Below are 24,013 nucleotides of genomic sequence, written 5' to 3'. Positions count from 1 at the left end.
TTTTCTTTCCTGATAAAACCCACCTAGTTTAAAAAGATATATTCCCCAGGCACGTCTGGGTCTCCACAACCCAGGTAGCTAAGGAGAAAGGATCACAAGTTCCAGACCAGCCTGGGCAGCAAAACAAGTTCAAGGCTAGCCTAGAATGTATAGGGAGACCTTGTTTCAAAAAGAAAAAGGAAATAAAAGATTATCCTTGACTCAGATATTTTTCAGTGAGAGAAATATATTAAGCAAAATTTTATTTAAGTGCAAGGCCCTTCATTAATCTGGTGGATCAAAACTAGTTTTAAGCAAATGAGTCCAAGATCTGAAAGTTCTTTATTTTGATTTATACTCTATTACTACGGATTGGTAAGTTTTACTAATATCCAAACACCATGAGCATTATGTGAATCAAATGATAATATTCTGATTATTTGATTTTGAGAAAGCCTTATATAGATGCAAATGCCAACGTTCACCACCTTTAAGGCACATGAGGCTACAGAGAAGCTAAGAGAACCTAAAACAAAAAGACTGCTATAGAGCTTATGTTGTGAAATTTTTGGCTTAAATATGAAGATATATAATACATTTTACAATGTTTAAAGCTCATCAGAATCTGGATACCTTTATACAATAGTTTCATATAATTTTTCCTTTTTGAGGGAATTTACCACTTTTTAAAACCTAGAAAAAAAAGAGACATCTACCCACACTATAGGTCATTTTTTTTTATAAATCAGCTTCTGGGACTTCAGAAATGTCTAACTTACCTAAACAATGGAGGAAGTCAACTAAACTGTCACTATCTACCAAAGGATGAAGAAAAAGTGTCATTTGACTTTAAGTACTTGGAAAGATAGAATGAACTAGCCCTTTACAACTTACTACATTCTAAAACAACACCTTCCTTTAATCATTTGCAAAACTGTATAAAAATACATGCCATTTTGCTTAATTCATTGTTCACACTTTTAAAAGCTGTAATAAGGACTGACATACTTTTACAAGATCTCTAATAAAATGTCTCTGGATAAATCTATGAAAAGGAGACTTATTCACTCCACTGTCAGTTGTGGACAGAAGATAACCAACACTGGAACAAAATCTGGACTTCTTTATTTATCCATACATATTTATAATGTACTTCAATCATATACACCCACCATTTTTGCTCCCCTTTTCACCAGAGCCTTTCCTCTTCCGAAACAGTATCCCCTTCTAGTTTCATGTGTTTTATTAAATCTAGATTCCACTTGTAAAAAAAAATGCAGTGTTTGTGTTTCTGAATCTGGTTTGCTTTGCTTAACATGATCTCTCTCTAGTTTCATCTCTTTTCTTGCAAGTGACATAATTCCAGTCTTCATTATGGCTGAATACAACTCTGCTAAGTATCTATGTTACATTGTCTTTATCTATCCATCTGCTGATGGGCATTCATTTATTGGCTATTGGGAGCAGTACTGTAGTAGACATAGAAGCGCACACACAAATCCCTGTCATATGCTGAGTTTGTTTACTTTCGGCATATACCAAAGGATGATATAGCTCCATCATAAGATACTTCCACTTCTAAAAAAAAAAAGAACTCCCATACTGGTATTCACTGCTACAGACGGCTTCTACTATCGCTAGCAGTATATACAGATTCCTTCTAGCCTCTCTTCTCACTAGTATTTGTTTTGGTTTTCTTGATGATAGCTAGCCATTGTTACTGGAGTAGAGTAGACTCAACACTTTTGATTTGGGTTTCCCTGCTTTTTCCTTTTAATTAACTGATTAAGTAGGTTTTCCACTGAAAAGGGAAAAAAGGTGCTGACTTGAAGTTGTTTTAAATATACCTTGTGGAGATACCAGATTTAATAAATTACTACCTATTTCAACAATTCTCTCTGAATTATCTACATGAAACATCCTAACAGATAACAGAGCACTGATAACAAAGACTCGAAGGGACTTTTGCCCTTTTGCGATAGTTTGTTTTCGAGGGAAGGATTTTAATCTCCACCCCCCTCTCTCTTAGATCATAAACAACTCTAGGAGTTCCACATTTTGTTGTTTTTTTTTAAATGAAAGCAGTATTTTTAATCTCCACCAAATCGACACTTTACATTCCAGTTCTAACATATAGAGTGAATCTGGACTTACAGAAAATTTCATGACATACTTCTATAAATACTCAAACCTTTATAGACATTTAAAATCTGCCCATGGCACTTTGGTAAACTTACTCAATAGTGACTTAAGTTAAAACTAAGTTAAGAAGACTTGGTGATTTAAGACACTAGTCTTAAATTATATCCTTAACCAGTTTTGGATTTTCTTTTACTGAGCATCAACAAATAAACAGTTTGCAAGTGGGTAATGGATAAATGTTGCCCTGTATCTCAATGTGGCCCACCTTCCTTAGAGACTCGGAAGAACATGCAGATTATTTCCTCTGTGGGATTTTGCTATGACTAAGGGAAGGCAGACAGTTTAGATGTATTTGCTTCTCTTCTTTTTCTATTTCTGTATTTCTGTATTTAGAAGGGAAAACTGAGTACATTCTTTATTAAGTCTTCTAGGATCTGACCCCAAGATCTCTTTGGTCCCTTTAAACTAAGATGGACTACCAGAGGAGGTAGGAGGAAAGTCAGAAATACTACTGTAACTGAAAGCACACATATTCACGCTTTTATCTTCGTAGCATTTTAAATTCTGATCTTAGCAGGCGTTCAAAAGTTACAGCCCGACCACAGGCCTCAGCAATGCTGCAAGGGTCTAATTTTTACCCTCAGTTTCAATTCTTTAGCCTTCAAAGAAACAAAATAAAATTTAAAAATTTTAAATGCATACAAAATTTTAGTAGCACTATGTAGCCTAGGCTTGCTTTGAACTTATAAATCCTCACACCTCAGTCTCCTGAACACTAGGATTAAAGGTGTCTGTCAACATACCAGGATTAAAACGTCACTTTTTAATTCAGTAAAATTTAAGCCTCTATAGCAACTAAAAATTAAGAATTTTAAGTTGTTAATCTCGTTGAAGAACTAAAGTTAAATGATGTTGAAACCCTATTAGCGTCTGAACTCTGTGGCCTTTTCAAAAGATTACAGTTTGCTTTCTAGATGCAAGAGTGAAAGTGAAAATCATGAAAGTCAAAAAACGAATTGATTGTCAGTAGTCTAAGTTTGTATCTTCTCTAGCCCATGTCAATGCTCAAAGACACATACAAGAAAAGGAATCAGGTTATTTCTAAGTTCATGATAATGAATTCTTTGAAAACATGATTTAAAAAACTCCATGATTTCACATTTAGACTTAAGAGTCCTACTAGGCACCAACAAAGGTGTTTTCTACAGCATACTGCTTTATATACCCACAGCAGTCTCTAAAGTTTGTTGAACTCCAAGTGGTTTGTCAGTTAATTTGAAACATCAACCTGTCCACATGTCAAACATATAAAATTGAGATATACTACATTAAAATTTTTTGATACAGAGAAACAGATAAATGTTCTAGTTTGGAGATTCTTTGACAGCCTTAACTTTAAGGCTACAACAGGAAAATTTGATTGGTATCATCGCCTAACTGGAATCTCCACTTGAAACTTAACACAATATTAAGTCAAAATTTCACTAACGTAGCATTATTTCTCAGTAGTTATCCCTTGCGGAAATAATTCTCACTTGACATAAAGTAGAGAAAAACAAAAAACCCACATCTAATTAGAAAAGATTAGGGCCCTTTTTTATACCTTTGCATTAATAATTAGTGAAAACAAAACTAAATCTAATGAAGGCACTATTGTAAACAGCAATGCATACCTTATGTGCACCCTCACCTCAAAAAAGATTTGCCCCTAGGAACTAAGAATTATACTATGGCCCTTTTGAGAAAGTAAACTGAAAAAAATCTTATCATTGAGAAGAGAACTGAATTACAGACCCTAAATGTATACTGACAAAATAAACTCCTTGACATCAGTACTTTGAAGTTTCCCAAACTGTAAATACAGTAGTTTTTGAAAAGCCTACTTAATCACCATAAAGTTATAGTAGTTAAGACATTTACCAGTGGTCCTTAAATGAGAATGTGCATGAGAATAATCTGGCATTAGTTAAAACACAGTGCTGCTCCAAATCCACACTGCTTGTGGCTCTGGAATGGGGCCCAAACACAATTCTAAGGTCTTTTCAGATGCTGAAAGCTGAGGGTGGTGGGGCTACTCTCTGAATACCACTGGCCTAAATTATTAATGGTACGTCAGCACAACCCTAACCAAAATTTTGGTCAAGATGCATGTAAACTAATGAAGAGAGAATAATGCTTCGAAAGAACACTGATGGATTCACCCTATTACATCAAAACATCAACATCTGCTTCATGGTCTTCTTCAGTCACTTTCAAGGAGAGCACCTCTTCATTGAGGAAGAGCCCACTGAGCCTCTCCTTCCGAGCCTGCCTCTGCTCCTTCAGCTGCCTCTTGCGGAAGGCCTTCTGCTGGAGCTTTCGCTGCTTGGATCGTTTCTGTTAAAGTAAGAGAGAGAAAAAGTCAGTAAAGTTTAGACACTGTTGTATGCAGCCCAGGGTTGGTGGATCTAGTTCTCTACTTTCAAAATGTTAAGTTGTTCAAATTTCTCTACAGAAATTGGTGATTCTAACACCGATAAGTAAGGCACTGGCTTAAATGTTTAAAAAAAAACTTTAAGATTCTATTTTTGTGGCATTTCACTGGTGACCCTTTTGGCTAGGAAGAGCTGATAATTAATCATTTGGGCTAGCTATGGATAACAAGATACTCTGAAAAATTGTATTTTTAAGTCAAAATAGGGTGTACTGGTATCAACACAGCAAAAATAAAATACTAGGACACAAAACTGAATATAAAATGCAGAAAACATTACCTAAATCCCTAAAGCTTATCTTTTAAGGTACATTTTTACCCCAGAGGACTAAGAAGTTTTCAGTGGCTGTGAAAAAAATCATGCCTTCATAATATTAGACAAATGCTATAAAAGCCTGTTAAGAACCCTCATCACTGGTAAACCAAAACCAAGAGAGAATTGCCACATATCCAGTGAATTCCTTGGCAAATAATAAGGATGCCTTTGTTTCTTCCACCTTGACAAAAACAAAACAAAACAAAAAATAAACAAAATGAAGCAAAATGGGGAAGGAATCATTGTGTATCTTCTGATCACTAATGGGTTCCCAAAGAAATTCTCCTTTCATCTTTAAATTGCTCTAGTCTGTGCCATTGCAAGGAACCATACATACTCCCATGCTAAGCCACATAACTATTCCATGTACACTTCAACTTTCTTTTACAAATGCTCAACAATAAGTTTCAACTATAGAAGAAGAGAACAGAATTATGGAAAATCTTATTATAGTTTTTGATTAGTCAAGGAGCAGTTAAGGTTGAAACACTAAGGAAACACTAAGCAAGCAAACACACACACACACACACACACACACACACACACACACACATGCGCGTGCCTCAAAGACCTACACAACAGTTTTAGGATCTAATAGACAGTAACATCATCAACATAGTGAGATTTGCAAAGTAGTGAGTTGCAATCTTATTTCCAATATTTCTTAATGAAAATGAACATAAACACCAGAGACAATGGAAGGTAACATGGTTGTGGTTAAGAGCATTTGAAAGTCCTAGCTTAGAATGCTTTGCTCAACACGACAGCATTCAATCAAAACCAAAACCCACAGGCATCTAGACAGTGGGGGGACTTTTAGTTTTGAAGAAGTTTAAGCCAAAGAGTACTAATGTTACTATTGAAAGGTAAAGTTGCGTATAAATTAGACATTTTACTTTTGAATCCCGAATCCGCTCTGCTGCACTTGCAGACAGGTTGCTGTCACTGTGTGCTCGACTCATGTTGGCACTGGAGTTTGAAGCAGAGTTTCCAACACTGGACCCACTGCTGCTTGCAGAACTGACCATGCTGGCACTGCTGCTGCTGGCACTAGCGCTGGCACCGCTCACTCCACTGGTGCTTGCACAGCTGAAGTTGCTTCTCTTCCAGGCCTCCCTTGCAGGCCGCTGACGAAGGCCATGCTCCTTGATATAGTTTCTGACCTTGGGACACACAGGCAAACACTGGTGAGTATTGCACCTTGATATTCTACCCTTGAGATGCTGGAACATATGCCCCGAGTGCTTTAAATGTCTAAAAGAGGGGGAATAAAAGGTCATAAAAAATACCTAGTAAATGAAGAAAATGTCTAATTAAAATAAAAGAGAGAAAAAAACTTAATTAATCTTAATGAAAACAAATAACTAGAAGAGTTGATTCTGAGTGAATATTTGTAATCCCTGATAGTGTAAAAACAGAAGTTTGGGCCAGAAGGCAATGAAAAAAAAAACCTAAATATAGAAATAAATACCAAGTCAGGTACATTAATTCTGCCCAGCTTGTGCTTAATATTAGATTCAAGTCCAGTCTGGGCTATAGACTGAGAATGTTTGAAAACAATACCCAAGTGTACAGGCTGGTTTCGTGTCAACTTCGACACAAGCTGGAGTTATCACAGAGAAAGGAGCTTCAGTTGAGGAAATGCCCCCATGAAGTCCAGCTGTAAGGCATTTTCTCAATTAGTGATCAAGGTGGGGAGGTCCCCTTGAGGGTGGTACCATCCCTGGGCTGGTAATTTTGGGTTCTATAAGCAAGCAAGCCAGTAAGTAACATTCCTCCATGGCCTCTGCATCAGCTCCTGCTTCCTGACCTGCTTAGTTTCAGTCCTGCATCCTTTACTGGTGAACAGCAATGTGGAAGTGTAAGTTGAATAAACCCTTTCCTCCCCAACTTGCTTCTTGGTCACAATGTTTGTGCAAGGATAGAAACCCTGACTATAGACACCAAGAGATGAGCAGGGGAGGAACAGCATGAAGGAAGGGAAGAAAGAAGGACTAAAAAAAACCCAGCAGTGTTCAAAACTCTAGCAAGCACATAGATCTATATTTTAAAAATATAAAATATTTATGTAGCAAATGCTATGGCTTTCAGAATTTGAATTTTAAGAACACTGAAGTGAGAATAACAAAAATAAAACAGATGTGATTATACATTTTCACAGGTGTCTACTAAAGATTTAAGTAATGATTCTGTCTCTGACGAGTGGGAATTTCCCCCCTTAACTTTAGTGAGAGCCACAATGGTACCCGACTTTAAATGCAACTCATCAACTTACCATACTAGAGAAAACTAGCTGAAAGGTGGAAAAATATTACTGTTGTGAGAAATGAGAGAATTTTCACAACTAAACACAAGACACCAACAAGAGAGAATTTAAAACCATTTCTATTAGAGCATGTGCCAGAGCAAAGGTGCAGTGAAAATGTTATTTGGAAGTGGTCGGAAATGCACATGCCCAGGCTCAGTTCCTCCACCAGTGCTCTTGTTGAGTAGCGCTTGAGGGTTTCCTGCAGGATCTCACGCACTCTAGGCTGGCCTTGAAGTCCCTAACTAGTGGAGGAACTTCTCATCCTTCCAGCTCTGCATCCCAAGTGCTAGGATTACAGGTGTTTGTCACCACTCCAGGTCGTAATTAGCACCTTGAGTCTGACAATTCATCTGTTTTAAACTGAGCACTAATTTGGCTGGACCTTAGTCCAAGCCATCCTTTAAATGGTGAAATAAGTTTCGAGGTCTAGATAACTAAAAGTAGAGTCTAGATCTTCACTGGCCAGAAAGGTACTATTTGAGACACATAAAACATCTTAAAACCATATGCTCTCAACTATTGTCATTTTTTTCTTGGCAGTGCCAGGGGTTGAATTCAGGGCTCTGTGCACAATCCAGTATACCCACTGAGCTACAATTCTTACCTCAGCGTCATTTTCTTTCTAATGTTACATTTCACAGAAGTGATTCTGGCCTTGATAGCCTATGAGTATACATGTGATTACATAAGCCTACACTTTATAAGATGGTGGCATCTTCAGTAGATAAACAATCGATATTTACTTTACATACCTGCTTCAGTTTTTCATCTGTGAGACAGTTAAGTTCAATAATGAACTCACTGTCCGTAGGGGAGATCTGAGCAGATGGATCAATGATTTTAATAATGTCAAGTTGCTCCCGAAGGCCCATCTCAGTGCTGACTTTACGGCTCAGATACTCAATATACTCCACCTATGTGAAGAAGAAGTACAACAAACAATGCCAGTGTTAAAACCTGGCCTTTGCTATGTGAACTGTGACACATTTTAGACATTAGAATTGTTTTGCCCAAGGCTCTGATGAAGAACCAACTACTGTCTGAACAAGAAAGCTGATTGTTCCTTAGAATCATTACTAAGATGTCATGATTTCACTTGTTTCCTGGGGGAAAAAGTTGAAACTCAGTATTAACCAATTCCCATTAATTCAGTGGCTAAGAAGAGAATAAAGGGAGCTTTACATCTTCTCTACATGTAAGCTCTTTTCCAAATAACACTTTGAATTAAGGACGTCAACATCCAAAACTGTCAAACAGATTTACCTGCTCATCATTTGTCATCGCACTCCAAGCAAGCTCATCTAGATTCCGGTGCTTGTTTTTCTTTTTCGAAACCAGGCAGGGTGAACTTGGAATACTGGGTATGACGTCAGAAAGCACGTCGCTTCCACTGGCAATGTCACTGCCCGGTAACTTATAAAAGGAAGAAAGGCAAGGGTTAAAAAAAATTAAACATGGCAAACTGCATTTTAAATATGGTAACACATTTCATACATCAATTAAATGTTACTTCAACCAGGCATGGTTGGTACACATGCCTGTAATACTCGGAAAGTAGAGTGAGGCGACCAGCAGTCCAAGGCACACTACTAGACAGAGTTAAATAGCCAGCTTCAGGTTATAGAAGCTGATTGTTCCTTAGAATCATTACTAAGATGTCATGATTTCACTTGTTTCCTGGATTTCACTTGTAACCCTCAGTTATAGAAGATCATGTGTCAAAAGTAAAATAAAATTTACTTTAATACAAGACTAAGGGCAAATAAATATCTAATCAGAAGGTCTTTCAGGTAAGGTTAATTCTGAATCATACCTAATTTTATACAAAAACATTAATGTCAGGATATTCTCTTCGAAGCTTTCCCATGAAAATGTACTTTCTAAAAAACATAAATCATAACTAAAAATTTCTAAAATGCTTATCTAAGTTTCAATGATCACTAAGGTCTTTAATTTAGAGCCACAGTATAACCAGGTCATAGAAGATGAATAAGCAGGAGTTAATGATCTCTATTACAGGAGACCCGAATAATCTGCCACTTACGGGCACTATTCAAGACACAGAATTCCATGAATTCTTCTCCTCTAGTGCACAGTAACAATATAAGAACAACTGAAGTCATTTAAAATGTGCTGTTAATATAAAGCAAACACTCAAAACAGAAATATTAGAAAAGGAAATGAGAAAATAGAAGACAATGTATAGACAAAGGAGGAAAAAAACTTCATCTAAAACACAGAAAAATAAGATCAAATCATAAAGTGAGACAGATATCAAGAATATATTGCCTCTAAAAAAAAGAGTGGTTTACACAGCTTTATTAATGTATACTTAATAAACAAAACTACACAATTAATGTATAATTTGATATATTTGAATATGTACATACATACACCCATGAAAACAAGACAGTCACATCAAGGTGATAGGCACATAAATATCATCTAAAAAAACTGTTAATGTAAATGTAGTATTTTTAAGATACACATCAAGAAAGAGGTAAAATCTTTTCTAAGCAATTTTCATGATGACAAGCTACACCAACTTTCTTGGGTTCTCTAGAATTTGCAACTATATTTGACTTGATTTCAAAGCCTTGAAAATTTTCAAAACAAGCAGTTTTAGTACTAAACACCATTGCTTTCCTATGCATTTGAATTCTAATATATACATAGCACTGTAATAGGTATAGGGGATTCAACAGAATAGAAATCATGATCGTTACATGAAAATGTTATACTTTGGAAGGTGACACAGTACCATCCATGTACAACTGCACAACATAGCATGTGCCAGATGTAAGAACAGAGACAGTGGGAGTGGGTGGGTTTGGGGAGCAGGGGGAAGGGGGACGGTATAGGGGATTTTCAGAGAGGAAACTAGGAAAGGGGATAGCATTTGAAATGTAAATGAAGAAAACATCTAATCAAAAAGAAAAATCAGGGGAAAAAAAGGAAAAGAAAAACAGGAAAAAACAAAACAAAACCAGAAACAGGCAGATCCTTGGGGCTCACTGGCCAGCCAGTTTAACTGAAGAACTTCAGGTCAATAAGGGACCCTTTCTCAAAAGATGTGGATGGTATTCCTGAGATTGGCCTCTGAGTTCTACATCACGCCTCCACCCCACTCAAATTAGCATGAACACACACACACACACACACACACACACACACACACACACACAAATACACTGAAAATACCCATACTTGGGCTGGAGAGATAGCTTGCTAATTGAAAACACTTGTAGCTCTTGAGAGAGGACCTGCGTTGGACTCTTAGCACCTACATGATGGTTCACGACCATCTGGAACTCCAGTGCCAGCGGAAGTGGTAGTGGGTAGGTAGGGGAGCAGGGCGGGGGGAGGCCATAGGGGACTTTGGGGATAGCATTTGAAATGTGAATGATGAAAATATCTAATAAAAATGCCTTAATAAAAAATAAAAAAATTAGCCGGGCGGTGGTGGTGCACGCCTTTAATCCCAGCACTTGGGAGGCAGAGGCAGGCGGATTTCTGAGTTTGAGGGCAGCCTGGTCTACAGAGTGAGTTCCAGGACAGCCAGAGCTATACAGAGAAACCCTGTCTCAAAAAACAAAACAAAACAAAAAACAAAAAAAAGAAAACGACACAAATAATAATAATAATAATAAAAGACACCAGGAGTGATACAGCATGCCTTTAATCCTGGCACTTGGGAGGCAGAGGTGTAGAGGCACAGAGGCAAGAAGATCTCTGTGATTTCGTGAACAAGCTTGTCTTCATAGGGCAGTCAGTACTATGTACACAGATCCTGTCAATCAATAAAGACAGACAGACATGATAAATAAGAAAGAAGGAAGGAAAGAAAATCAGTGTTGAGGATGTGAACAATAGAAGAACTAGAAGCTCTCCTGTGGCATGTAGGAATAGACAGAAAACATTTTCTAAGTGACAGAACTTGATGAAACAAAGGATGAACTTAGATTGGAACTAGACATGAAGCTTTTGTTGTAATCTCACAAACACTTGGATATACATAAACAGGAAAAATGGATGGATAAGATTTTGACAAAAGAAAATAATTTATAAATTGCTAAGAAACAGTCACTGCTCTCTACTGACTGACTCCTGAGCTTCCTAAAGATTCTACTTCTAGGACTTAGCACAATGGACTGTACCCCAAAAATATAAAAATAAACCCTTCCTCAAGAAAAAAATCTATTTGATAACTAAATGGTTACCACGGAGTCAAATATTAAGACCATTGAAAAATATTTCATGGTCAAATAAGCCAACCAGGAAGGCATACTTAAAGTTTTCAAGTGATAACCAATTCTCCTAGCTTAACACACTTATTACCACAAATAACATTATCCAAAGAAATTCATATAAGTAGTGACCAAGTTTAAAACACAAATACAGTGTTTTCAAATATGCCAGGTAATCAGGTCTTTAATATAGTATGATATAAGACTGCAATCTGGATATGGACAGTAAGGAAATGGGGTATGCAAATATTCTTTGAATAGACAACAGGCATTATTTACTATGCTGTAAGATATGTCACAAAGGCCAACATACTTTGTCCATCGAACCACTATAATTTGAAGTAACATCACAGATCAAGGACTCAGCATCAGATAATGGGTTACCATGGAATAACAAGGTCATTCAGGTGACAATGCCAAGTAGTCAATTGAACATAAGGGGCTACAATAGCAGTTGTACAGTCCAATTAATTGTATTAGCTCCTATATATTAGGCCAGCAATTTCTCATTTTATAATCAATAGAGTATTTCAGAATAAAAAATGCTTAGAGTCTTATCCTATATTTTTGTAGACTATATTCAATATCTTTCTACCATCATCAGTAGCTGTGACACATAGAGAGAATTAAATCAAACCTCTGTCATATTTTCTGCAAGATACAGCAGAATTCTGTGAGTAACCTCGTTTTCATAACAGCTGATGTGTAATTTCAGATTGCACTTCTAGATTCAAAGTGTGACAGCAGAATTCCTCACCCTTTGCATTCTCTAAGCTTTCCTGCTCAACAGCAGAGATGGTTTCTGAAAGTATGACTAGTCAAATAGAACTTTCCAAAGAATAGGTGACTCACTTATGGTAACTATAGTAGCACCAAAACATTTGCTCACAAGTTTAAGTAGATGCAGATTTTAACCCTGCCAGTTGATGATGTTTAACCTCAACTACAATGATTTTGCTCTGTTAATCATAACAATAAGCTGCAATCATTATCTTGCATGATTTGACATTAGTTAATACTTGATAATACTTAATATTAATTAATAATATTTCACAAAGATAAGGAAGCATTTCAAACTTCCTAACATATTTAAATGTTAAATATCAATGGGAACAGTATACATATACTCCAACACAAGTAGGAAATCTCTCTGTAGAGATGGCTCAGCAACTTGCTCTTGCAAGTGGATTTCTGGGAAAAAATAAAACAGTAGCTACTCTAAAAGGCAAGATCTGAATCTTTGGATGGAGTAGCATCTTAGCATTTTCAGCACTTTAATCATTAAATACATACGTAATTAGTCAGCAAACACTTCTCTCTTGGAGAACATTTCATAATATTTTCTCATTTGACATATAAAACCTTTCATCATCTATATAACACCTTTACGATTACATATACCCCTGGTGTTAGATGGGCTACAACTTGTGCAAGTGCTTACCTTGTTCACATTTACTTGCTTGCTTCTTTCTTTCTTTGATCTGTTGGGGGGACAGGTCTTACTATGTATTCCTGGCTGGAATAATAATCTCTCACTGTGGAGAGCAAGCTGATCTTGAACTCAGAGAGATCCACTTACTTACCTTCGCATCCTAAGTGCTGGGATTAAATACATGTGCCACTATGGCTAAGTCTTCCTAAGAGACCTGTATAACTCTGATAACCAATCCTAACAGGCTGTGAATCTTGTGTGTTAAATTGACTGGATAAGGAATCAAGTTAAAAGGCAAGCTCCTAGGCGCTCTTGTGAGAGAATTTCTTTATTGGACCATTTAAAGTTGGAAGACCCACTCTAAATATGGATGGCAGTCCAGATAAAAGAAAAACATAAAAGCTAGAAGGAAGCTTTCTTTTTACCCTCTGGAGTTCACTTTTACTGGCAACTTTATTTGCTTTGTTATGGCTGCTGCTGCTCTGTTCCGTTGCTGATATTAGAAGTCAGTTTTGGGCTTCCAACATGGGCTGGAGACCAGTGGCTGTACACAAATCCTCCAGACCTGCAGCGCTAGATTGAAACTACTGAGACATCAGCTTCATGGGGTTTCAGCCTCCCCATTGTAAGATGACTACACCATGTAAGCCAATCTAATAAGTCTCCATTTAATATGTATTTATTTTATCAGTCCTGTTCTTCCCAGAAAACTCTGACTAAAACATAGATACAAGAAAATTTGAGACCAGTGTCCCTTATAATTATGAATATAAATGTACAATTCCTTAACAAAACTATACTCACAATCAATTTAAAGGGACTAAATACTACATAAACATTAGGACTTATTTCAGAAATATAAAGGTGATTAACCATGAAAAGCAATCACTGGAATAGTATCAAGTCTATTAATAGATCAACTTTAATCATTCTATTAAGAAAATGAGGAAATCATCTAACATTTCAATAAACAGAGAAAAAACATTTGACAGAACCACTTCCGTGATTAAAAAAAAATACTGACTAAACTAGCAATAGAATTAAAATTCCTGTTTGATATACAGCATTTACAAAAAAAAAAAAAAACATCTACTTTTATCATTATATTAAATGGAAAAAGGCTGAAAGTACTCTTCCTAACAATAGGGATTATAAGAAGCTAAGCTTTCCCCAGTGTTATCACCTCTTTTACTTTTTTTCAGGTAGGAAGATACCCAGGGTCCCACTGTCTACCCCAGGCTGGCTTCAAGCTGCCTCGGTGTCCTGAGTGATGGGGTTATAGGCATGCATCATCATCACTAGGACACTGCAAAACTTTTATGATTAAAACACTTTAATGATCTGGGTAGAATGAACAAGCAAGAAATAAACAGACTGGAAAGAAAGGGGGAAAAAAAAACATTCACTGATCACATGATCTTAAATAATGGAAAACACAGATGAATCCACACAGGAGGGGAAACGCAAAGCTAACTAAGTTCTGCTTCAAGATACAAACTCAATATTAAAAAGATTGCATTGTATATTGCTTTATACCTAGTAGTAAGAAAGCTGAAAATGAAATTAAGAACAGCAAGTTCAAAGCAAAATAAAGGATTTGTAACAAATTGAACCAAAAAAGGTTTAAGATGTGGATACTGAAAACTGCAAAACATCATTGAAAAAACTGAATTAAAACATTCCCTCTTTCATGAACTGGAATATTTAAATTAAGACAGTGACCTATAGGCTCAGTGTAATCTCTATTAAAATTTCAACTGCCCCATCTTGTAGAAATGGAAAAGGTGATCCTAAAATGTGTATGGAATTACAAGGGACTCCCCAAATCAAAGCAATCTTAATAAAGAGCAACAGTGGTTGGGTGTTAAGATATAAACCTCAAATCCCAGCAATTGGGAGGCAGAGGTAGGTGGATCTAGTTCAAAGCCAGCCTGATCTACATAGTGAGTTCTAGGTCAGCCAGGACTACATAGAGAGATCCTGTCTGAAAAACATAAAACCAAAATAAAACAGAACAAAGAACAATAAAATGGAAGAACACACACTTCCCAATTTCAAAACACACTATGAAACCACAATTAAATAGTGTTCTGCAAGCATAAGAACAGACAGTGGTTGACATTAAGTGAATAGAATTGTGGGTCCAAAATAAACAATAAGCAAACTTGGCAACACCATGCCATGAGAAACACAATAGACAAGTGATGTGAAATTTTAAAAACCTGGAAATTGGAACTGGAAAGATGGCTCAGCAGTTAGAACACTGGCTGTTCTTCCAAAGGACTCAGGTTCAATTCCCAGCACCCACATGGCAGCTCACAACTGTCTGTAACTCCAGTTCCAGGAGATCGGACAATCTGACACAGACATACATGCAGGCAAAACACTAATGCACATAAAAATTTTAAAAATCCTGAAAATCAATATTCAGAGGAAGGAATTTGTATAATCCAGGGCATTTATTGAGAAACTTCTAACATTACACTCTATGGGAAAGACTGAAATCTTTCTTCTCCAATTAGGAAAAAAAAAGATAGGCTTTTCCCAGTTTCACTTTTTGAAGCAGGGGGACCATATGCAAAAAAGAAAAGAAGAAAAAAGAAAAAGAAAAAAATCAAAATTCATCAAAGACCTACTTATAAGAACTAAATTTCTAAAACTCTAAGAAGAAACAGGTAAACAAATAAAGCCACGTTTTAAAACACAGTATCATAGACACAATAAAGAAAAACATGCAGAAGACTTGTCTCCATCGAAAATCATTTCCTGCACATAGTAGTAGAAGCCTGAAAGACTAGAACCTGAGATGAAGGTCAGCCTGGGCTATGTGGAAAGATCCTGTCTAAATCAATAATTTTATCAAAGGGTATTATCAAATTAAAAGACACAAGCAAAAAGACAGTCGATGAAAGGGAAATTTAATAAACTGTTTATTTAGTGAGAATATAGAACAAGGATTTACAATTACTCAGACATCAGTAAAAATGGGCAAAGGATTTAGATGGGTTTTTCTCTAAAGAAAGTACATAAGAATGACAGAAGTAATGACAAGATGTTCAACATTAGTCATCAGAGAAATGTAAAGCAAAAACCAAACTATGACACCACCTCACTATGATGGGTGAAGTAAAAAGCATGAACATTAAGTATAGACAAAGGAGAAGCTGAAATCAACTACAGAAAGGAATATGAATGAACCTTGAAAACGGCACAACTAAGAGGCCAGACACAAGAGCCATATATAATTATGTAAGCCCATTGATACACAAAGAAAGGCAAACTGAAAGTTGACAAAATAGCTCAGTCAGGCCTGACAACTTAGGTTTGCTCCCAGGGATACACATACTTGAAGAGAACACACTTTTAACAAGTTGCACTGTGACCTCCGCATGAACACTATAACATGCATGTGCACACACACAAACACTAAATTAATAAAAAACATTTTAAAGATAAATCAATAGAATAGATTGGTATTTTCCAGGTGATAAAGATGGAAAAGAAGTGGGACACTCTGTGCTTAACAAGTATACAGTTTCTTTTGGGGGGGGGTTACAGAAATACCCTGGAATTAGTGGTGATGCCCATACAAAATTGTGGGTATATTAATGAACATGAAAGTATATGTTTTTACATTATTTAAATGGTGAATTTAATACTTTTTCAAGTTGGAAAAATAAACTTTTATGCAAAGCATATTGACATCTATATGGAGCACAAAAGCTGAAATAACACAAAAATAAAAATAAAAATGGAGATGGTGAACTATATTTTTCTTCTGTAAAAACTCTTAATTCATTATAGCACTCTATTTTCATTTGTTTTTAATTAATTAGTTTACATCCCAAACACTATTCCCCCATTCCCCACCTCACAGAGTCCTTCCCCCGCATCCCCCTCTCCTCCTCTGAAGAGAGTGAAGCCCTCCCCTGGGTATCCCCCCATCCTGGCGCATCAAGTCTCTGCAGGATTAAGTGTATCCTCTCCTAGCAATCTTGACAGCACATATATACACAAAACTGAAGCAAACTGAAAAATGTTATGATAGATGCAGCTCTGAAGAATGAGATACTACATTATTTGAAAAAAAATTATACAGGCAAATATTGAATGAAATATGATCCTATTTGTATATGAACATACACCTGTATCTGTAAAAGCATTTCATAGCAGTAACCAGAGTGGGACTGAGACTTCTAATTTATATCATCCTCTGTTATTTGATAGTTTCATAGAAAAGATTTAAATCAAATAAATACTATGTGAGCCCCTTTTGAAAATACAAGTTCACATATGTAGATGACTTTCAAAATAGCAAGGATTCAAGTTTATGTGTTGAATAAAACATATGGTCTATGCAAGGGAAGCTTCTTTTAATGTTATCTTTTTCTACAATCACAAAATGGATGGTACAATGAAGCAGCATTTTCTGATATGCTATACTCATTATAATGCAGCCTTTACCAACAACTTGCCCTGAAGATATTTTACATATTATATATGCCGCAAGAAGAAAAAAAAATACTATGGGGAGAAAAATATCTACATACAAAAATATTAAATGACAAACTGCAGTATATTCCTGATAAGAACCAAAAATTACATAACTATGGTAGAAATCGTTTATCATATTTGATATCTAACCTAATCCTGATATGTATCTTCTAAGCACATGAATGCTATTAATTATGAAGTATGGAGTAAAAACTCACATAGAAAATATTGATTACTTAATACATGAAAATCTACAAAAGGATCACTGTAGCATCAAAAGCCTAAAAGGCATATTAGCAAAAATACAGAATGCATAGTCTATCTACTTATTTCCTAACTGTACAATATGCTTTCAAAAAATATAAAAAGAAAACTTCAGTTCCTCATGACTCCAAGATGGCATCAGTCATACCACCAAAAGAGAAGGCGGCCATGGATACTAAGCTGGGACAGCTGCCAAACTGAATAGTGATGCAGGATTCCATCCCCAACATCATTGCTGACACATTTCAGATCGGTTATGAACAGTACTACACAAAGAATGTCAACACAAGCAAAGGGAACATCGCTGGGCTTGGCCTGGTGCTTACTTATCTATGTTCACAATGCCTTGAGCTAACAACTTTTATATATCTATATCTATATCTATATATCTTACAATGAACTCAAATAGTGATAAAACAAGTGCCACTGAAAAGGAACCAGGATAGAAGGCACTCTGCACTTCTAGTGAAAATTTTGAACAAGACTTTATACCTTTATACCTTTATTTATATAATGATGTTAATAAGACGTAGGGAAAACTTACCTGCCATTTATATAATAGTGAAGCCAATGGCGGGGGGTGTGGTGGTGGTGGTGGTGTCACGTGTGTGTGGGGAACCCTTACCTGCCACTCAAATTCACTATCTGACCAATCCCAGTACGTGCTGATAGATGAGGAGACATCACTGCAGACACTTCCCTCCGGGAACAAGTCAAAAGAAGTGAAGTCTTGATCATCTAACAGGGAGTAGCAATCATCTTGATCTCCAACAGAAACGGATGAGAAGAGCTCCTCACTACATTCGGAGCTTGCGACACTTGTACCACACGAAGTGAGGTTCCACCTTCAAAACCACCAGAGAAATCACATAAGGAATCCCAGGACTCACACAATTTAAAGACATTAAGAAAACACACTTACTAGCAACAAAGGTATTTTGCAGTATGAGGGCAGTGGGGTTATTTCTTAGAGACTTTACTTAAAGAAATATACTAAGGGATGGAGAGATGGCTGAGTTACTGTGAGGATTGCATGACAACCCATATGGAAAATTTAGCACATATAGAAAACTCTTAGTACACAGCAGTGATTACTATTACTAAAAATGAAGTGATCCATTTCAGGCCAGATAAAAGTAATACAAAGTGGACATAGGTTCAAGTGCTTCTTAATTTTTAAAAATTAGTTAACTTATTTATTTACATTACATCTCTACTGTAGTTCTCTCCCCATCTACTCATCTTCAATTTCTCTTCAGAAAAGAGAAAGGTGCCACTTAATTTAAATAATTCCTTCTTTTTCTGTGTGTGCCTTGTGTGTGCAGGTGTCCACGGATGGCAGAAGATGGTGGCAGACACCTGGAACCAGTGTTACAGGCCACTGTAAGCCACCTGAGCTAACTGATATGGGTCCTGGGAACTGAACTCAGGTGCTCTGGAAGAGCAACAGATTTTCATAAGCACTAACCCATTTCTCTGGCCCTTTAAATAACTTTTATCAATGTTAAATAAGCTCACCGTAAAAATGTAGGGATAAGAAAAAAATGAAGGCCTGGAGAGATGGTTCAGAGGTTAAGAGCATTGGCTGCTCTTCCAGAGGTCCTGTGTTCAATTCCCAACAACTACATAGTGGCTCACAACCATCCATAATGTGATCTGGTGTATGTTTCTAGCCTACAGGCATACATGCAAGCAGAACACGGTATACATAATAGATAAATCTATTACCTACTACATAGCTTCTTGGTACATTTTTGCATGTGCATATATATTTTAGTATCCTGCTTTCGCTTATCACTCACTATATGCCGAACATTTTAAATAAAAGATAAGTATCTTATCTGACATGTTTGGGGACTGGATATGTTTTAACATTTTAACGATTTTGAATTTCAGGAATATCTTAGTGTGTGTACACATAAGTACGTGTGTGTGTGTGTGTATATATATATATATATATATATATATATATATATATATGCATGCATATGTGTGTGTATATATGCACATTTGTGTGTGTGTGTATGTTAGAGATGAAATCTAAGCCTAAATATAAAACCAGTTTATATGGGACTGCTCTTGCAGTGAACCAGCTTCAATTGCCAACACCCACATTGCAGTTCATAATAATCTGTAACTCCTTCCAGAGAATCCAGCACAATATTTCAGCCTTTGCAGGCATCAGGCATGCCCATGATACACATACATACATGAATGCAAAACAAAACACCTGCATACATAAAAATAAATTTATTTTTACATGCACCCTATACACATAATCTGAATGTCATCATATGAACTATATATTATGTTTAGTATGTGTGCTTGTGTTTAAGTCACAAGACAACCTGCCTGAGTTGGTTCTCTCCTCCCACCATGTGGGTCCCTGGGACAGAACTCAGGTCATCAGACTTGGTGGGTAGTAAGTGACTCTATCTGTGGAGTCATATAAAGGTGTTTTCAGTTTTGTTTGTTTGTTTGTTTGTTTGTTTTGTTTTGTTTTTTCGAGACAGGGTTTCTCTGTGTAGTCCTGGAACTCACTCTGTAGACCAGGCTGGCCTCGAACTCAGAAATTCGCCTGCCTCTGCCTCCCGAGTGCTGGGATTAAAGGCATGAGCCACCACCACCCCACAGAATATAAAGTATTTTTAATGCACCTGAATTTTGACATTTTATCACATAAAGTCAGAATGAAAATTTCCACATGAGGGATAATGATGGTGTACAAAAATGTTCTAGATTTTGAATTTTTCTATAAATTAGGTTCAACCTGTTTACTGTATGAAAGCATGTCAATTTCATATAGTAATCAATTTACTGAATATATCATGATTTAGTTGCCATATTATCTTAATAATAAATAGGCTGCTTTCATTGTTTTTATAATTCTTAGACGAGTGAGTGTGTGCTCGCTCGCCCTCTCTCTCTCTCCCTCCCTCCCTCCCTCCCTCCGTGTGTGTGTGTGTGTGTGTGTGTGTGTGTGTGTGTGTGTGTGCTTGGCAGTAGAACAAGCACTTGAACCTAGAGACTCACAGAAGTCAGAAATAGATTCCATCACTGAGTTATTATTTTAAGGATGGATTTCACTAAGTTGCACAGACTGGACAGAACTTGCACTGTAGCCCAGGAAGATCTTCAGCTTGCAGTCTCTGCTTCACCACTATTCCTGTGCCACTGCTCTAGCTGAAATTAGCCCTTTTGTTTGTAATTATCTAGCCAAAGATAAGGACTCCTAGGATAGGATCTTGAAAGATAACTACTGGATCAAAGAGTATGTCCAGTTTTTAAGTTCACGCTACACATTTAGTCAAACTGATTGTCGGAAGGGGTAGGATGACTCAGAGGGTAAAGCAAGTCTGATGATCTGAGTTCATCATCTCTGGTACTCATATAAAGGAGTCCCACAAAGGTTTCCTGTGACCTTCATGGCATCTATGCCCATACGTAAACACACATACACACATACCCAGAGAGAGAATACATATACAGTAATAGTGAATAAATAAACTTTAATTTAAATTTTGCTTAATTTGTTTAAAAATGTGCATCTAGCCAGGTATGGTGGAGCACACCTTTAAACCTAGCACTGGGGAAGCAGACACAGTGGATCTCTGTGGATTCAAGCGTAGCCTGTTGTACACAACAATTTCTAGGCCAGCCAGGACTACATATTGAGACCCTGCTTCAGGAAAAAAAAAACAAAAAAAAATATGTATTGGCTATTTTTCTATTATTTGTGTTAATATTTCATTACTATTTTATGTGTATTTCAGACATTCAAGGATCTATAACATTTTTGTCACTAGTATACATTACAGAAGGCATTTGGGGGGTAAGAGTATCTTGCAGTATAGTAATATTTTATCTCTTTTCTTTTGTAAGTTTCCACTAGTTTTATATCATTGATCATTAAGATCTCATATAAACTCAGGTTGTCTTGACATAGGAAATTAATCCTTAAAATAATAATTAGTATTTCCAATACTAATGAGCTTTTGGAATAATGACTTCCTGAAGAAAAATCTATTAGGTTGTTCCTCATCTTTCATTAAATCCAGCTTTTCTTGAATTATGTAACTTTGAACAATTCCTCATCTGTTTTGTATAGCTATCCTTAAATATAACAAACAGCCCATGACTTACAAAACATAGGAAATAAAAACTGCATGGTATATTATCCTTTAAACTGAAGGTGAAGTATTTTAAAGCACTGACAAACAAATGTTAATTTAGTTCCATAAATAAAAGAGCAAATGTCAATAAACTTTCATAAATATAGAACTCATCTAAGAATTCTAGAACACGTTGCTGTTTGTTGTTTCTTGCGTATGTGTATGTTTGGGGGAGGGGATTCATGCATGTGCATATGTGTGTTTACACCAGAATATTATCTGTGTCATCTCTCAGGTACTATCCACTTTGTTTTGAGACATGCTCTCACCGGCTAGAACTTACTTAGTAGGCGAGGTTGACTGGCCAGAGAGCCCTAGGAATCTATACGTGTCCCTCTCCCTAACACTGGGGTTACAAGCACATACTGTATTTCCAATTCTAAGAACTGAACTACGCCAGTCCTTTCCCAACTAAGCTATTTCCCCAGACCCTAGAACATTTTCTGATATTTAGTTTTATCATATGGTTAGTTACTAGGTAGATAATATACTCATTAGAAAAAAAAATACTAGGGATGGGAACATAGGTGCCTGGAGTGACAAGTTTTAGCTCTAGCACCCATGTAAGAAAGACTGACATAACAGTGTGAGGAAATACTTCCTGTGATGGGCAGGTAGAGATAGGAGGATCCTGTCTTGCTGGTCAGCTGGTCTAACTAGATCAGTATGCTCTAGGCTCAATGAGAGATCTGTCTCAAAATACAAAATACTAAGTTAGGGACTGGAGAGATGGCTCTTACAGAAGACACAGGCTCAGTTTCCAGCACCCACATGGCATCTCACAACCATCTATAACTCCAGTTCCAGGGGTTCTGGCACTTTCTTCTGGACATGAGTACTACATGTATGTGGCACAGACATATACGTAGGCAAAACACATACACAGAAAATAAATAAAAATTTTAAAAATAGTTTAAAAATAAGGTGGGGAAATTAATTAAGACCCTTGACACGAATCCTTGAGTACACTTGAGCATGTACACACATACATGAACAAATACAGACTAATAATAATAAACAACCCAGAAGAATTACCCAAATTACCAGGTCTTGCAATAAAGGTTCTAAATAGCAATCAGAAACTGTGTCCTGAATGCAGCATTAGACTGGGCAAACTACTTTTTTCTTGTCTTCAAATTCCATGTGACTCCATACCACTTTCTACCTTTATTCATTAGCCATTTAGCAATTATTCTTAGTAACATCTAAGTTCCAAATACTATCTTCAGTGCTGGGAGAAGCTGCAACTAACTTTTTAAATGAGAATTGGCTTTCAGCTTGCAAAACTCCTGTGGAACCATGTTTGCCTCCCTGTGAAATAATGACATTCTTCAAACAGCCTGTCCCACTTACGAACCTAACTAGTCAATCACTGACAGAGTCAGGCATTTGTGTGCTTTCGCTCTCTCTCACTATGTTCCTCAGGCTTGGATACTCTCAGATGCAGCTGCCTTTTGTTTTTTGTTTTGTTTTGTTGTTGTTGTTGTTTTTTCTCATCAGCAAGTGAACAGAATTCACAGCTGAAACAAAAATGTGGCAAAACAGAAAAATAGTACCTTTTCCAGTCAAAGATTTTTAAATTCTATGTACATATATCTAGTCTAACTTAGAAACACACTTCTTATCTTTAACCAATGCAGAAAGAAAAAACAATGGATAAAAATACTTTTATCCATTTCTAGCATGTGATACTAAGTTCATCCTTTGGACTCAGTAATTCCCCTTCTAGGAGTCTACTTCCTTCCTCAAATAGAAATTTTGAAACTAAAAAATATATTGAAATATGTCCAAATAATATTATTTTTAAAAGGTAAAAGTAAATGAAAATAAATGTCCCAAAGCACAAAGAATAACCAATAGATGTCAATAATGGTATTTTCAAACCACTTATCAAAAATGAAAGATCAGGGCTGGGGAGGTGGCTCAATAGTTAAAGCATTTGCAACACAAGCCCAAGGGGCAGAATCAGAATCCCAGAACCCATGAAACTATGCAAGTGAGCAGCAAGCACTGTCCACCTGAAACTCCAAAATTCTGAAAGCGGAGACAGGAGATTCCCCAGGACAAGCTGGCTAGACAAAACTAGCAGAGTAAAGCCGGGCCTGGTGGCACAGGCCTTTAATCCCAGAACTTGGGAGGCAGAGGCAGGCGGATTTCTGAGTTCGAGGCCAGCCTGGTCTACCAAG

General features: G+C 36.6%; 1 protein-coding gene across 1 annotated transcript in view; it reads right to left on the bottom strand.

Annotated features, from left to right (window-relative positions):
- Positions 1-2,501: 2,501 nt before the first annotated feature.
- Positions 2,502-24,013, bottom strand: part of Fam199x (family with sequence similarity 199, X-linked) — a 28,429-nt gene continuing 6,917 nt past the window's right edge. The window contains exons 2-6 of the mRNA XM_021187783.1: positions 18,281-18,500; positions 8,482-8,631; positions 7,971-8,132; positions 5,807-6,073; positions 2,502-4,497 (exon numbers count right to left, since the gene is read on the bottom strand). Of these exons, the coding sequence (XP_021043442.1) occupies positions 4,327-4,497; positions 5,807-6,073; positions 7,971-8,132; positions 8,482-8,631; positions 18,281-18,500 (970 nt within the window). The 3' untranslated portion in view covers positions 2,502-4,326. The remainder of the gene's footprint in view (positions 4,498-5,806; positions 6,074-7,970; positions 8,133-8,481; positions 8,632-18,280; positions 18,501-24,013) is intronic.

This window comes from Mus pahari, chromosome X, assembly GCF_900095145.1.
Source record: "Mus pahari chromosome X, PAHARI_EIJ_v1.1, whole genome shotgun sequence".
NCBI classification, from domain to species: Eukaryota; Metazoa; Chordata; class Mammalia; order Rodentia; family Muridae; genus Mus; species Mus pahari.
This window is presented reverse-complemented; position numbering and strand designations above follow the sequence as displayed.